Genomic DNA, 16,603 nt, shown 5'->3' on the forward strand with positions numbered 1-16,603 from the left:
CCAATGACTAGTGTTCTTATAAGAGGCAGATACAGATACACAGAGGGAAGAAGGCCACGTGATGTCACAGGCTGAGATTGCAGTGACAGAGCAACAAGCAGTGACAGAGTGACAAGCCAAGGATTGTTGGCAACCACCAGAAGATGAGAGAGAGGCACGAGACAGATTCTCCATTGGAGCCTCCAAGGAGAACCAATCCTAACACCCCCTTCAATTCAGACTTCTGGCCTCCAGAACTGTGAGAGCATACACTTTTGTTGTTTTAAGCCACCAATTTTGTAGAATTTATTATGGCAGCCCAAGGAAACTAATACAAGAGATAACTTTAAAAACAGGATCTTCAAAAAACCAGAGAATAACAAGCATTAGTGAGGATGTGGAGAAAATGGAATCCTTATGCTTTGCTGGTAGGAATATAAAACAGTGTAACCACTGTGCAAAATGGTGTGACAATTCCTCAAAAACATATTCATAAGGTGACTATGTCATCCAGCACTTCAGTATATACTCAAAACAACTGAAAGCAGGGATTCAAACAGGTGTTTGTACAACCATGTCATAGCAGGGTAATTCATAACAGTTAAAAGATGAGAGCAATCCACGTTTCCATGGATGGACAAATGGATAAGAAGCCTTAAAAAGGAAGGAAATTCGGTGACTGGGTGCGGTGACTCACACCTGTAATCCCAGCATTTTGGGAGGCTGAGGCAGATGGATCATGAGGTCAAGAGTTCAAGACTAGCCTGGCCAACATGGTGAAACCCCATCTCTACTAAAAGAAATACATAAATTACCTGGGCGTGGTGGTGTGCCCCTGTAATCCCAGCTACTTGGGAGCCTGAGACAGGAGAATCACTTGAACCTGGAAGGCAGAGGTTACAATGAGCCAAGATCACACTGTTGCACTCCAGCCTGGGCAGTAGAGTGAGACTCTGTCTCAAAAAAAAAAAAAAAGAAAGAAAGAAAGAAAATTCTGACACATGCTGCAACATGGATGAACCTTGAAGAGAACATGCTAAGTGAAATAAGCCAGTCACAAAAAGACAAATAAATACTCTATGATTCCATTTATATGAGGTAGTACCCAGAGTTGTCAAATTCATAGAGACAGGAAGTAGAATGGCAGTTAGCAGGGACTAGAAGGAGGGAATATGGGGAGTTATCGTTTAGTGGGTATAGAGTTTCAGTTTTGCAAGATGAAAAAGTTTTGAAGATGGATGGTGCTGATAGTTGTACAACAGAGTTAATTCATTTAGTGCCATGGGACTGTACACTTAAAAATGATTAAGGCCGGATACGGTGGTTCATTCTTGTAATCTCAGCACTTTGTGGGGCCGAGACAGGTGGATGGCTTGAGCCCAGGAGTTCAAGACCAGCCTGGGCAACACAGTGAGACTCCATCTCTACAAAAAAATTTAAAAATTAGCTGGACACAGTAGCACATGCCTGTAATCCCAGCTACTTGGGAAATGGATACAGGAGGATCTATTGCACCCAAGAGTTAGAGACTGCAGCGAGCTATGATTGCACCACTGCATTCTAACCTGGGTGACAGCGTAAGACCCTGTCTCTAAAAACAAAACAAAACAAAAATGGTTAAGATAGTAAATTTTATGTTATGTGTGTTTTACCACAATTAAAAGATGGATCCTTTTGAACAGGAATATAACACACTTACCATAATGCAGGGCCTTGCAGAAAAAAATGAGAGTGGGAAGCAAAACATTATGAAGAACAGGAAGAAAAAAAAAATGTATGCAACCCAGTTGCAGACTATACTAGAAACAAATAGACCGAAGATAAGGCATCTCCTTATGTTGCCAGTGCAAGAAGTGATTTTTTTTTTTTAAAAAAAGGTCAAACCATTCAGAAAAGTTCCCTACCCTAATGATGCCACGCTAGCCAGTGTTCAACTTGAAGTTTTGCATCAACAATTGAGCCCAGTGCAACAGTGGAGTAATCAGCAATACACCTTTGCCCAACCAACTATTTTCATAAGGTAGTAAAAACAGGAACTTACTAGTAACATTTCTTTTCAGTAGCAGCATTAGTAAGGAGTTGTGAGAAGTTTCATAGATTGTATAGATGCATTTGGCAAATGCATTTTGATCTGCAGCAGCTGGGAAACTTACCCAGGAGTCCGACTGCTGAACTGAAGACTTGGTACTCAAATTGGTAGCATTTGTGGGAAGAATGGAGGCAAAGCCAATCAAATAACCAAAGTTCAAAAAGATCAAGTCTGGTTTCTAACAGAAGATAGAGAAGGAGCAGAAGGAACTAAGGGCCACTAAAGACTCTTGATGAAGAAAGAAACAGCAGCAGCCATCCTTCTCTGATTGCAGAGACCACAAATAAGGACTCTACCAAGCAGAGATTTGGAGAAAAAACCAGGAATAGCCTTTACTCACTGAAGGACATGCACATTATACAGAATGCATTGCAAAGCAATAGTTTGGAATGAGATTTCTGACTGGTACCAGGTCAAATATTTGATTCAGATCATCTATACCTCACTAATACAACATTGACAATTTACTTTCCAGTTTTCATACACGCTTCTTTTGGAATTAAAAACAGGTGTTAAGGGGTACAGGCTGCATTCCCCAGGCTTCTTCTGTTACTTAGCACAATTAGAAATCAATTTAAATGGAAACCAGGGGTATTTTTGAGAGCTGAGAAGCCACTCCTACTCTTTTTCTGTTTGAGTGATGTTGTGATGCTGTTTTATGCTACGTAAAACAAATTAGCAATTTTTTAAAATATTTTTTAAAATAGTTCTTTTTATGACTAATAAAACTAGATTTATTTAGATTATCAAAATAAAAAGGACTTCAAGGGGCCGGGCGCATCAGCTCACACCTGTAATCCCAGCACTTTGGGAGGCTGAGGAGGACGGATCACTTGAGGTAAGGAGTTTGAGATCAGCCTGGCCAACATGGTGAAAACCCATCTCTTCAAAAAAAAAAAAAAAAAAAGAATCCAAGGAAAGAAATAATTTTAATTATGATTTCAGAGTAGTTTCAGGTCTGCTTGTCTTGTCTTTACTTCTTTTTTTAGTCTGTCTTTCTCATTGTTTTTACTTTAGTCCAAATCAGTCTTAGAAAGCTAAGTCATTTTCCACTTCTATTACTAGGTTTTTTAAACGATATTCCAAAAAGTTAATTAAATTATGTATTTATAGAATGTGAGCTGTGGCCTTCTCTGGTTTGAGTTAAATGTTTCTTTACCGCAAGAGCAACAGTTTGAATCAGGGACATTTAATTAGATTTTGAAAGGTGGTCAGTTTTTTCTGTGCATTGTTACAACTGTGTCTAATATTTTTACAGCTAAAAAGCTGTCCCATCTTACATATTCATCAAGATGTCCTGCAGCAAAAGGGAATGAGTCACGGTGGATTCAGTACAAGGGTCACTGTTACACGTCTGATCAGGCATTGCACAGTTTTTCAGAGGCCAAAAAATTGTGTCCAGAACGTGGTGAGTTATAATTTGTTGATTTTCTTATGACTCAATAATTTAATTCTTAGATATATTTCTTAAGGATATAATTTGAAGCAATAATTATAATTTTGAAAAAATCTTAAAGCATTTTCCATTTCTAATAGCACTGTAAACTAATTGCCCAGTGGTAGGGAAATGGTGAAGTATCTTGACATTGGAGCTCAATGAAATATTGGAATAGCCATTAAAAATGCCTGTAATCCCAGCACTCTGGGAAGCTGAGGTGAGTGGATCATGAGGTCAAGAGATCGAGACCATCCTGGGCAATATGGTGAAACCCCATATCTACTAAAAATACAAAAATTAGCTGGGCGTGATGGCACGCGCCTGTAGTCCCAGCTACTCAGGAGGCTGAGGCAGGAGAATAGCTTGAACCTAGGAGGTGGGGGTTGCAGTGAGCTGAGACCATGCCACTGCACTGCAGCCTGGGCGATAGAGCAAGACTCCATCTCAAAAAAATAATAACTAAAATAATAATAATAATAATAAATTTAAAATAATAAAGTGAAAGTGGCTAAGTGAACTGTTAAGTAAAAATACTGACAAATGAATTGAAATGGTTTTGCCTATAGCTAGATGTGCTTAGAAAAAGGGATTAAGAGGTAAAGTTTTTGTAATGTTGGCTAAGTAGTAAATAAAATTTAGAGTTGTTCCATTGCTTAGTTATGAATACATAAGCTTAGCCTCACCAGGGTAACGAATCAAAGCAGTATGGTTGTCCAACCGTTCTGTGATAGAACTGACCCACATCCTCTGACCACTATAAAGAACAGGGCTTTTTGTCTTCAGGTTTAGCTATTTTAGAAAGAATAGCAATGATTGGCTGTCTCCCATCACAAATTTAATCCATAGTCAAACTGTAAAATGACTTCTAGTGAAACTACCTAGAGTATTTCAAAGACCAAAACTTGTTTATCTGCATCCTTGGGTAGAAAATTCACCAGGTAGATGGATGGCATTTATCTAATTTATTTTGATAGCTGTGGAGATACTTGACTGATTGAAAAGTCTTCTAGTTACTGGGAACTTTTGTGTGGGGACCGTTGTGTGTTATACATGTATACACATGATGGGAACTGTTGTAAGCTATATGTATGTTTTGAAAGTCAGAAACCTCTTTCTCCTAAAGGAGAAGACAGAATGGTTTACTGTAAATGTAGTGTGTAAGTTAAGCATTTAAGACTTGGAGGCATGAAGGTCTGGGTTTAAATCCCATCTCCCACATATCCTGGCTAATTGACATTGGGAGGTTACATAACTCTGTCTTTTTTCTCATCTGAACAATGAGAGAGGTCTCACGGGTAGACAGTTCCAGGACCAAAAAAATATTGACAGATACATATTTTGAAGAAACTCAAAATTTCTTTATACGTGTTTGGAAGTGATTTTTTTTAAGTACTTGTAAAATTTTGACCTAAATACCAGTTTTAAAAACTGTCTCTGTGCAAGACTTGAGTTTATCAATGATCTTGTTTATAATATATATTTTTTTCAAATGGCTAGTTGAAAATAAACTACTTCTCTAGTTAGCATAAAGCTAATTGAGAATTTGTTTTCCTTCCAACAGATCACTCTGCAACTATTGTTTCCATCAAGGATGAAGATGAGAATAAATTTGTGAGCAGACTGATGAAGGAAAATAATAATATTACCATGAGAGTTTGGCTTGGATTATCTCAACATTCTGTTGGTAAGTGAAATAATTGTGTGTGTGCAAAAAGAGTTCTAACTCATTCTAAATAACAAGTCAGCCTTGGTAAAGAGTGTTAGGTGGTGGCTAATTTAAATGTCTCTTCTGGATAAATAAGCTAGGTCGGCTGGCTGTTCTGAATGCTGATAAATGTTGAATGAATCCATGAGTTAACGTGACAATGATGGAAACCACTAATGACACAGAAAATCATGCTTAATAAAGTGGAATCATTCTAGAGGCTTATTTCTGAGATCCTTGGATCAACAGCAGGATATTTTCTTCCCTATGTCTGTGTCTCCACAAGGAACCCATGCCTTCCTTCTCTTAGAGTTCTAGTGCCTGTCACTGCATGGATTTGCAGCTTATAACTTTGTTATTCAGAAAGGTATCACTTGTTATACCCTTCTCTCCAATAATATTTTTACCATCGGTTAAAATTAAGTCTTAATAGTAGTCTTTAAAAACTGTCTTGGTATTAGGTTGGCGTGAAAGTCATTGCGGGTTTTGCCATTAATTTTAATGGTAAAAATTGCAGTGACTTTCATGCCAACAGATAAAATTGAGGAGAATTGATTCAAAGAAAATTTGTGGAAGGACTTTTCAATCAGGAGTAGTAGATATAGGGTTTGGGTGAACTTGAAACTGGTAGAAATAAATTAAGAGTACAAATATGACACAAGAGAAAGTTTTTTACATTTTATGCAAAGTTGAATTTTAAATTATTAAAATAAATGTGAATTCTCAAATGTTAAGTACTTGTTAAAAAAATAGGATTCAAAGTTGTCCGTCTAAATTAATTCTAAATCGTGTTTATACTGTCACCACAAGGTGGTGCCACTTCAGCTGGAAAGCAGAAATGGAGTCGCGGTGGGGGTGTTGGAGAAGGGTGGGGATGGAGGGCCCTGCACCCTTCCTATTCCACCAGCATATCTTTAACTATATAATTTTTTTAAATTAGAGTAGGGGAAGGATATAGGTCCTTAGAAATCTCTGCCTCACAAAATAAATGTGCAGGGATTCTGTACTTTAATCAAAACACCACATTCTCTATCCATGTTGTCCAATATAACTTTCTATAAAGACAGAAATGTTCTATGTCTGCACTGTCTGATATAGTAGTCACTGACCACATGTGGCTCTTGAGCACTTGAAATGTGACTAGTGCAAATGAAGGACTGGTTTCATTTTTTTTATTTTAATGCATTTTATTTTAAAAAGTGGCTATCATATTGGACAACACATTTCTGGTGAGTTACAGGAACCCCATGCTTGTAACTTACTAGTTTAGTGGCAGTAAACATAACTGTATTTAATTTCTTTCTTCAGACCAGTCTTGGAGTTGGTTAGATGGATCAGAAGTGACATTTTTCAAATGGGAAAATAAAAGTAAGAGAGGTGTTGGAAAATGTAGCATGTTGATAGCTTCAAATGAAACTTGGAAAAAAGTTGAATGTGAACGTGGCTTTGGAAGAGTTGTCTGCAAAGTGCCTCTGGGTAAGTAGGTAACCTGTCCTTAGGAAACTTTTTGCAGAACAGGTCAGGAATTAAATGTACAATCGAATCATGTACAGAATTTCGTACTTGGTCTTGAAGTATTTAGTCCTTAAAGTATATCCAAATATCGTGATTGAGTCATAGAGATTTTCCCCTGAAAAACAGATTACAAAGGACAATAAACACACATGATGTCTAGGGCTCCAGTCTATACATAATTCTTTCCTAAGAAAAACAGAAGTTGCCAGGGTATTAGGGAAGTCATTTTTTAAAAGATTTTCTTGAGATGTATTTTATTCCATAGTTTGATTATATAAAAGCTTAAAGGTCTATTTCTGCAGTTAATTTGTTTCCTTTCTTCCTAATCCCATAAAACTCATGGTTAATTTTAAAACAATGCGAACTGAATTTCATTACTGAAAACATTCAGAGTGTCTATAAAAAATTATAACATGAACTTACATTTCATTATGAATCGATACATAAAATTACCATGAAAATACATTAACTTCATTTCTGGAGAAAGAGCTCCAAAATTTTCACAGTAACATTTTTAAAGATCTTGCATAAAAATTTTGCTTCTGGTATGTAAATATTAAAGATAAAATCTCAATTCTACATAATGAGTATCCATGTATACATACACTGAGTCAGTCAATAGAGTGTCTACTCTATGCCATGCCCTGTTCTGCACGCCAGGATGCACCTGAAAACAAGACAGATAAGGTACCTGTTCTCACACAGATTACCATCTGGTGAAGAAAGACAGATAAGTAAACAGGTCAATTTTTTAAAGAGAGAAAAATATCAAATAGTTATGAACTGTATGTGATGGAGATTAGGTGGATAGCTACTGTAGATTAGGATACCAGGGAAGACTCCTAGGAGCAGAAGACACTGCAACTGAGATCTAAAAAACCAAGCCAAACAAATATCAAGGGAAAGGGCATAACAGACAGAGGTACCAATTGGAGCAAAGAGCCTAAGGCAGAACGAGTTTGCTGAGCACTCAGGGAAGAACTGAAACGTAGGCAGGTGCCAGACATACAGAGATTTGGAAGCAAGGCTTGAGTTCTGGTTTTATTCTAAGTGGAATGGAAAGCAACTGGAAGATTTGGGGGGTTAGGTGGGAGCAAAGTTAGAGTGTTGTAAATCAAGAGTTCTATGTTGACCATTTTGAGTTCTCCATAGAGAGATGAGATGTGCAGTGTGCATAGCGATGGTATTTAAAGTCATGGGACAGAAAGAATCCATCTGGGCAGCAGCTGCACTAAGTGAAGTCATCTTAGAGGCTTAAATCATTTTGAAGCAAATAATACTTTATTTGGCCCCAGGTAAGTCAAACACAAAAATTTAGGCCAGGCGTGGTGGCTCATGCCTGTAATCCCAGCACTTTGGGAGGCTGAGGCAGGTGGATCACCTCAGGTCAGGAGTTCAAGAACAGCCTGGCCAACATAGTGAACCCCGTCTCTACTAAAGATAAAAAAGATTAGCCAGGTGTGATGGCACATGCCTGGAATCCCAGCAACTCGGTAGGCTGAGGAAAGAGAATCGCTTGAACCTGGGAGGTGGAGGTTGCAATGAGCCGAGATTGCACCATTGCACTCCAGCCTGGGTAACAGAGTGGGACTCCCTCTCAAAAAAAAAAAAAAATTGTTTATAGCTTTTAGCAATTTGCTATCAAAGTAGGATAATATACAGTTAGTGATATTCCCAAATTGGTGTTAGGAAGGGAATGTGAGAACAATCATAGTACATTAATATCTTTGGAAGAAAATTCCCATAGCAATGAAGAAGATTTGAATGAAAAGAAACTTAAATTTGAACTTAAATTTGAAAAGAACTTAAAATTGAAAAGAAAGCACTTAAGTGTTTCTTTTGATCTGATGATGAGTTTGAATTCTATGTTAGTGCTATGAAACAATCAGATTTATTATGTCTGTACACAGCTTACAGGTTTATGTGTGTGTCTGTTCACAGTTTACAAGTTTACGTCTGTGACACAAGCCATAATATATAAAATCAATAATGATCACTTTTGTATTCGCTCCTCCAACATCAAATCTTTTCCTATTACAGGCCCTGATTACAGAACAATAGCTATCTCAATTGCCACACTAAGTATCTTAATTCTCGTGGGTGGACTGATTTGGTTCCTCTTCCAAAGGCACCGTTTGCACCTGGCGGGCTTCTCATCAGTTCGATATGCACAAGGAGTGAATGAAGATGAGATTATGCTTCCTTCTTTCCAAGGAAAGAATTTAGAAGACTAAATTCTTCTAAAAGTTTGCTAATTTGCACTAATGTGTTAGGAAAAATTAGTCACTTAAAATGTGCCCAGTGTCAGTATTTACTATGCTCCAAAGTAGAACTCTTAAGTACTTTTTCATTTGTTTAGATCTTAAGCATGTGCTGGTATCCACTGTTAATTGCCTGCTAAATGTCATGTTTATCATCCTAATTAACAGAATGGAGAGGACTCCAAAGCTGGAACTGAAGTCCAAATTGTTTGTAAAGTAATATGTTTAATGTGCATTTTCTCTCTTTTAATGTGGTTGGTTAACTAGGATATGTATATCTTAATAGAATTTTTAACAAAACTTCTTAGAAAATTAAAATAGGCATATTACTAGGTAACACACCTACTTTTTAATTTTTAAGAGCATCTGGCCAAATGCAGAATTAGTACCTCAAAGTAAAAATCTAACTGTAAATTGCACCAACATTGTTTCAAAATAGTCATTTTTAGCATTGGGGGAAAAATAAACAATAAGATATACTTACTTTTTTATTTTTATTTTTTTGAGATTTGAGTCTCCCTGTCACCCAGGCTGGAGTGCAATGGCATAATCTTGGCTCACTGCAATCTCCGCCTCCTGGGTACAAGCACTTCTTCTGCCTCAGCCTCCTGAGTAGCTGGGATTACAGGCGTCCGCCACCACACCCGGCTAATTTTTTAATTTTTAGTAGAGTTGGGGTTTCACCATTTTGGACAGGCTGGTCTTGAACTCCTGACCTAAGGTGATCTGCCTGCCTTGGCCTCCTAAAGTGCTGGGATTACAGGCATGAGCCACCGCGCCTGACCTCTGCTTACTTCTTATACAGCAAAATGATTCCTCTTGGCAAAATGCTTCTTATATTATTCCAAAGTTATTTTATACCAATATTATGTAAATATGAAGAGTTTTTTTCTGTTTATAATTGTTCATAAAACAATGACTTTTAAAGATTTAGTACTTAACATTTTCTGAAGTTTGGGAACATTATTTTTAGATTGAGTAGGTGCCCTGTAGCAGTGCGCTTTGTATTTTCTGATGTATTACATCTGACTGTTTCTTTTGTAAAGGGAATCGACTAGGTATAAGACTGACAATTTTATAATTTATGTACTCCACATAGCATGTCAACTTTTGACTAAGAATTTTGTTTTACTTTTTCACATGTTCTAAACAGAGGAAGGGTCCATGAAGGAAAGTGTATGAGTTACATTTGTAAAAATGAGAATTTTTCAGTGAAACTCTAAACCTTGTGATGACTACTAAAAGATTTAAAATTATGAGTGATTAAGAAAACATTGCTTTGTGGTTATCACTTCAAGTTTTGACACCTAGATAATATTCTTAGTGATAGCATCCACTGCAAAAGGTGAATATTTTATTCAGCATTTAACTTACATTTGTACTTTATAGTATTTTTGTATAAAATCCATAGATTTATTTTTACGTTTAGAGCATTTACACTATGATAAAGTTGTAAATAATTTTCTAAGACAGTTTTGAATATAGTCGACCATTGTCCTGATTTCTTACTGAATTTGTTAAACCAGTTTTCTTGTCCTATGATCTGTATACAATTTTAGTCATTAAGATTTTTTTCAAAGAAGTAAGTAAGCCAACTTGATGTGAAAAGCATAGCTGTATATAATGGTGATGTCATAATAAAGTTGCTTTATCTTTTAAGCAAAAGTGCTGGAATTCACCCTTATTGAAAAAAACATCTCTAGATTGGGTTTTCTATGTTAGTCATATAGTACAACAAGAAATAAATTGTCCACCTATTGTAAATCAAGGTATTCGCTCAGAGATTTTGTGTGAATTTTTTTTTTTGAGATGGAATTTCGTTCTGTCACCCAGGCTGAAGTGCAGTGGTGTGATCTCAGCTCACTGCAACCTCCACCTCCTGGGTTCAAGTGATTCTCTTGGCTCAGCCTCCCAAGTAGCTAGGACTATAGGGGCATGCCACAATACCCAGCTCAATTTTTAGTAGAGACGGGGTTTCACCATGTTGGCCAGGATGGTCTCGATGCTTGACCTTGTGTTCCGCCCACCTTGGTGTCCCAAATTGCTGGGATTATAGGCATGAGCCACCGCGCCAGGTCTTTGTGTGCATTTTTTAGAGAATAAATAGGCTGGGCATGGTGGCTCACACCTGTAATCCCTCTTGGCACTTTTGGAGGCCAAGGCAGGGGAATCATTTGAGCCCAGGAATTCAAGTTCAGCCTGGGCAACAAAGCAAGACCCCATTTCTACAAAAAATAAAATAATTAGCCAGATGTGATGGCACCCATGTGTAGTGCCAGCTACTCAAGAAGCCAAGGCAGGAAGATCCCATGAGCCCAAGAGTTTGAGGCTACAGTGAGTTACAATCAATCATGCCACTTAACTCCAGTCTGGGTGACAGAGTAAGACCCTATTTTGAAAAACAAGTCAATATTGATCCAATTGCTGAATACTGGAGAGGTAAAGTCAAATAAAACTGGATTCTAGGAATTGGGAAACCAATGACCATCTTAGCCAACAGAAATGTAGCAGAGTGGTGAAGCCAGAATCCAGATGGGAGTGAGTTTAAAAGTGAAAGAGAAGGCCGGGCACGGCGGCTCACGCCTGTAATCCCAGCACTTTGGGAGGCTGAGGCGGGTGGGTCACTTGAGGTCAGGAGTTTGAGAGCAGGCTGGCCAACATGGTGAAACTCCATCTCTACTAAAAATACAAAAAAATTAGCCAGATATGGTGGCATATGCCTGTAATCCCAGCTACTCAGGAGGCTAAGGCAGGAGAATTGCTTGAACCCAGGAGGCGGAGGCTGCAGTGAGCTGAGATTGCGCCATTGCACTCCAGCCTGGGTGACAGAGCAAGACTCTCTCTTAAAAAAAAAAAGAAATGAAAATGTGAAAGAGAATTAGCAGATGAGGAACATGAGATTTCGGGAAGTATGATGGAGGCCGAAAGGAAAAGGATTGGGCCATAGCTAGAGGGAAAGAAGGGTTTTTTTTCTAAAGGGGAAAGAAAGAGGTTCACAAGTTTAGAAACTGAGAGGAAAAACAGAGAGTAGTTGATGATGCAGGGGGTAGAGAGAATCTTTAATGGAGGATCTTGGAGAAGAGAAGATGAGATGGGCAGTCCTGAGCAGAAAGAGGAACTGGTTTGGGTGGGCTGGGGAAGCATGCATGCCTTCCTCTCTGAGGCCACAAGAAAAGACCTACAGATAAACATTTGAAGATGCTTGTCTATACCTAATGGCCCCCCTTTTCTTGTGTACTAGAAGACAAGGTCTGCTGAGAAAGATGGGTAGCAGGTGGGGTCTTGTTAAAAGTTTTTTAATTTTTTAGAGACAGGGCCTGGCTCGGTTGCCCAGGCTGGAGTGCAGTGGTGCAACTCTAGCTCACTGCAATCTCAACCTCCGATATTAGTTTTTGTTTTTTTTTTTTCTGAGAGACAGGTGATTTCAATATGTTATCTAGGTTGGTCTCAAACTCCTGGGCTCAAGTGATCCTCCCACTTCAGGCTCCCAAGGTGATGAGATTACAGGCATGAGCCACCTCACCCAGCCTGGGATCTTAGCTTGGAAACAGTAATAAAAATTTGAAATACCCAATAAGAGAAATAGGAGAGGACAATGATCAAGGTAAAATAAAGTACAAAGGTTGCAGAAGAGGCATACAGGACCCAAATGAAATTCAAAGTCATATTGTTTATAGAGACAGCCATCCGGAGAACTGATTAATATCCTCCACCTGTCCTCGGTTAACTTCAGTAAAGTTGAGGAAAAAGAGAGCATGGGCACAGAGTGGTGGCTCGTGCCTGTAATCCCAGCACTTTGGAAGGCCGAGGCAGGCAGATTACTTGAGGTCAGGAGTTTGAGACCAGCCTGGCCAACATGGTGAAACCCTATCTCTACTAAAAATACAAAAAAATTAGCTGGGTGTGATGACAAACACCTGTAAAACCAGCTACTCAGGAGGCTGAGATAGAAAAATCACTTGAACCCAGGAAGCGGAGGTTGCGGTAAATTGAGATGGCGCCACTGCACTCTAGCCTGGGTGACAGAGTGAGACTCCATCTCAAAAAAAAAAAAAAAAACCATGAAGAAGAAGGAGGAGATCACAGGTTCTGAGTTGGCCAGGTGAGCACACCAGAGGAACAAGGGGACAGAGGTATCCAGGCTGGGTGGAGAAAGGGAGAAATAAAAGGCTGAGAAAAATGCAGTCAAGGAACTGAAGTCTGGCATGAGGTCAAAGAGGATGTAAGTTGGAGTGAGAGTGAAGGAAAAATTAAGGGTACGAGGTGTAACTGTAGAGTAAATTGGAGAGTGAAATGTAACAGTGCCCACATACAGGCAGTAAGTAGTCTGTTTCATCAGAGTAGCATAAAAAATGAGGCAGTATGCACCAGAGTTAGCAATAAAAATTATCTTTAATCCAAATGACTTAAAATGACATTGCATTGATAAGAAATCCACATTGATAAAATATACTTTGGTGCCTGAGGTGGGGTGGAAAAGAGAACTTTCACAATTACATGATTGCTTAGAACTGTTCATTTTAATTCTGTAGTTAGGAGGGCAAGAGTCCAGAATCTACATGTGTCAATATTCAAATGTAGAGTAACTTTGGAAGGATTTGCTCTGATCCGGGGTTTGGTATAAAATAAACCCATTATTGCCAGCTTGAGAAGAAGAATGAAAGTAAGTTAAGCAAGACCTTAATTGTTTGGCAAAGGGGCAGAACCTGGAGTGGGTGGGAGAGTATAGCAGAGGAGCTGGGCTCTGGTTCATTTGTTGGCATTCTCTGTGAGTCCATGGGGGGGTCATGCCCCTTGTTTGGGTCACTCAATTTCCTTACTAGTAAATGAAGATGACCCCTACCACTTCTAACACTCTATGACTCTCCTTATAGACCCGTTTGGTCAAATTTCCTTGGTGTAACCACTTAATTTCAGGCTGGATTATCAGAAGTGTTGAGAGGGTTAGAAAGAGTTGGAAAGGGTTAGAGTTTATTTTTTAAAAATAAACTAATTTTTGAGCAGTTTTAGATTTATAAAAAAAATGTAGCAGAAAGTACAGAGTTCCCATGTACCTCCTTACACATAGCCCCAGTTTCCCCAATTATTAACATCTTGCATCAGCATGTACATTTGTTCCAGTCGAAGAGCCAATATTGACACATTATTAAAGTCCACTGTCCACACTACATCTTTGTTTTGTACATTCTATGGGTTTTGACATATGTATAGTGATACATATCTACCATTACAGTATCCTATGGAATAATTTCATGGCTCTAAAAATCCTGTGTTCCATCTATTCATCCCCTCTTTTTCCCCACCCCAACCCCTGGCAACCATTTATCTTTGTACTGTCTCCACAGTTTTGCCTTGTCTAAGATCTCATATAGTTGGGATCATATAATATGTAGGCTTTTTTGATTGGCTTCTCTTAGGAATACATATTTAAAGTTCTTCCATGTCTTTTTGTGGCTTCATAGCTCATTTGTTTCTAGTACTGAATAATATTTCATTGTTTGGACGTGCCATTGTTTATCCATTCACTTATTGAAGGATATCTTGGTTGCCTCTAGGTTTTGGTAATTATGAATAAAACTGCTATCAACATTCATGTGCAGGTTTTTGTGTGTACATAAGTTTTTAACTCATTTGGATAAATACCAAAGGGTTGTGATTGCTAGATGGTATGGTGAGAGTATATTTCGTTTTGGAAGAAGCTTCCAAACTGGCTGTACCATTTTGCATTTGCACCAGCATTGAATGAGAGTTCTTTTTGCTCCATGTCTTCAACAGCATGTGGTCTTGTCAATGTTTTTGGATTCTCATATCTAACAGGTATGTAGTGGTATTTCATTTTTGTTTTAATGTGCAATTCACCAATGACACATGTTGAGCATCTTTTCATCTGTTTATTTGCCATTATATTAATTTCTTTGATGAATGTGTATTCAGATCTCATCTGCCCATTTTTTTAACTGAGTCATTTGTTTTCATGTTGTTGAGTTTAGACTTGATTTTATAGAACTCTTTTGCCAATGACATGAGGCTTAAACAAGCACCCTTGCTTGACTCTGTCTGGTGTTGTCCAGAGGCCCTCACGGGTGAAGTATAACTGCACAGTTTATGCATACATTGTACCAAACATAGCTGAAAGACTCTTCGTCCAGGTGCTGGTAACAGAGAAAAGTTATCTAAGAGACACAGTCCACTGAGAAGAGTCTGAAAAGGAGGATTCTGACCATTAGATCCAGAAGAGAAGGCTGGCAAACGCCACCTTAACCAAGTGATCCAAGTTAACATTACCAGTGATGAGACATCGACATCTTGTCTTTCTCGAGCAGGGTCATTACTTCTGGGGTACTCTTGCCAAAAAAAGCACAACCTGAATCCAATCAGGAGGAAACATCAGACAAGATGAAACTGGGAGACATTCTACATAACGGCTGGCCAGTACTTTTAAAATGTGGTTTCAACGTGAAAGAAAAAGAATGACAGAGAACTGCCCTAGATTGAACGGAGACTAAGGAGACACGACATCTCAATGCAATGTATGATCCTGGTCGGATCCCAGAACTCTTAGAAGGGCAATTAGTGAGATGTGGTAAGTGCTGTAGATTAGCTAATCGCATCATCCCAGTGGGAGTGTCCTGTGTTTGATCACTGCACTGGCATTATATAAGATGTTAATATTTAGAGAAGCTGGCTGAAGGGTTCTGGAAATCTTTTGTGCTGTGTTTGCAACATTTTCGAAAGTCTTAAATTGTTTCAGTTCAAATGAAAAGTTAAAAACAAAATTAGAAGTTCCAGAAGGCTGCGTGCCAGCCGCTCCTGCGACCTGGAGCACCCGGGTCGTCCTGGGTGGGAGATCCCCCCTCCCCGGCCCCATCCACTCTCCGCCCGGCGGGGACTGAACCCGCACCCGAGAAGCGCCGCCCCCGCTCCCGCCCCGCCCCGCCCCGCTCCGGCCGCGCCGCCGCTGCAGCCTACCCGCACCCGCCGTCATGCTCCGGGCCGCGCTGCCCGCGCTCCTGGTGCCGCTGCTGGGCCTCGCCGCTGCTGCCGTCGCGGGTAAGCGGGTAAGCGGGTAAGCCGTCCCTCGCCGGGACCGCGCGCGACCGCCTTCGCCCCCTGCCCAGAGCACACTCTTCGTGCCCGAGTGCCCGAGGGCGGCCCGCAGACGCCGCACCCGGCCGGGCGTCCTGCCCTTCCCTGCACGCCCGTCCCCCGTGCGCCCTGGCTCCTGTCACCTCCCACCCGCCTGCCCTCGGGGAAGGGAGGTGGCCGAGAATACGCGAGGGCCCTGTCTTCCTCGGAGTCCACGTCCTCAGCGCAGACCTCACTTCGCTGGGAGGGAACCCCAAGTAAGGCCGATTGGCCGGAGAGCTGAGGGGCTTGGAGTCGCGCGACGGGCGCCGTTTCTGGGCCATTTTGGGCTGGAACGAGAAGCGCGGAACTTGGCGGCGATTTCCCCAGCTGGCGCGCGGCCGGGTTGCGGGTGCTGGGATGGGGGTGGGGGCCGGGGGAAGCAGGCCGTCTTTTGCAAGCAGTGGTGTTTGTCCAGTTGGTTGGTGTTCAAGCTGTTGAAACAGGGTAACAGTTCAGCCAAATAACCCCTGGATGGAAGAGGAACGGGA

At 40.1% G+C, this 16,603-nt stretch overlaps 1 protein-coding gene across 3 annotated transcripts in view; it reads left to right on the top strand.

Annotated features, from left to right (window-relative positions):
* The window catches only part of LY75 (lymphocyte antigen 75), a 138,501-nt gene that overhangs the window by 87,294 nt on the left and 34,604 nt on the right, over window positions 1-16,603 (top strand). The window contains exons 32-35 of one of the 3 annotated variants that reach the window (XM_012454844.2): window positions 3,327-3,476; window positions 5,068-5,190; window positions 6,520-6,687; window positions 8,767-10,652. In XM_012454844.2, the coding sequence (XP_012310267.1) occupies window positions 3,327-3,476; window positions 5,068-5,190; window positions 6,520-6,687; window positions 8,767-8,960 (635 nt within the window). In that variant the 3' untranslated portion in view covers window positions 8,961-10,652. Of the gene's footprint in view, window positions 1-3,326; window positions 3,477-5,067; window positions 5,191-6,519; window positions 6,688-8,766; window positions 10,653-15,500; window positions 15,571-16,603 lie in introns of those variants that run through there. The other 2 variants (XM_012454847.2, XM_012454846.2) reach the window with 2 other exon arrangements.

This window comes from Aotus nancymaae, unplaced genomic scaffold (genome assembly GCF_030222135.1).
Source record: "Aotus nancymaae isolate 86718 unplaced genomic scaffold, 86718_ANA_hifiasm-v0.15.2.pri h1tg000029l, whole genome shotgun sequence".
Classification (NCBI taxonomy): domain Eukaryota; kingdom Metazoa; phylum Chordata; class Mammalia; order Primates; family Aotidae; genus Aotus; species Aotus nancymaae.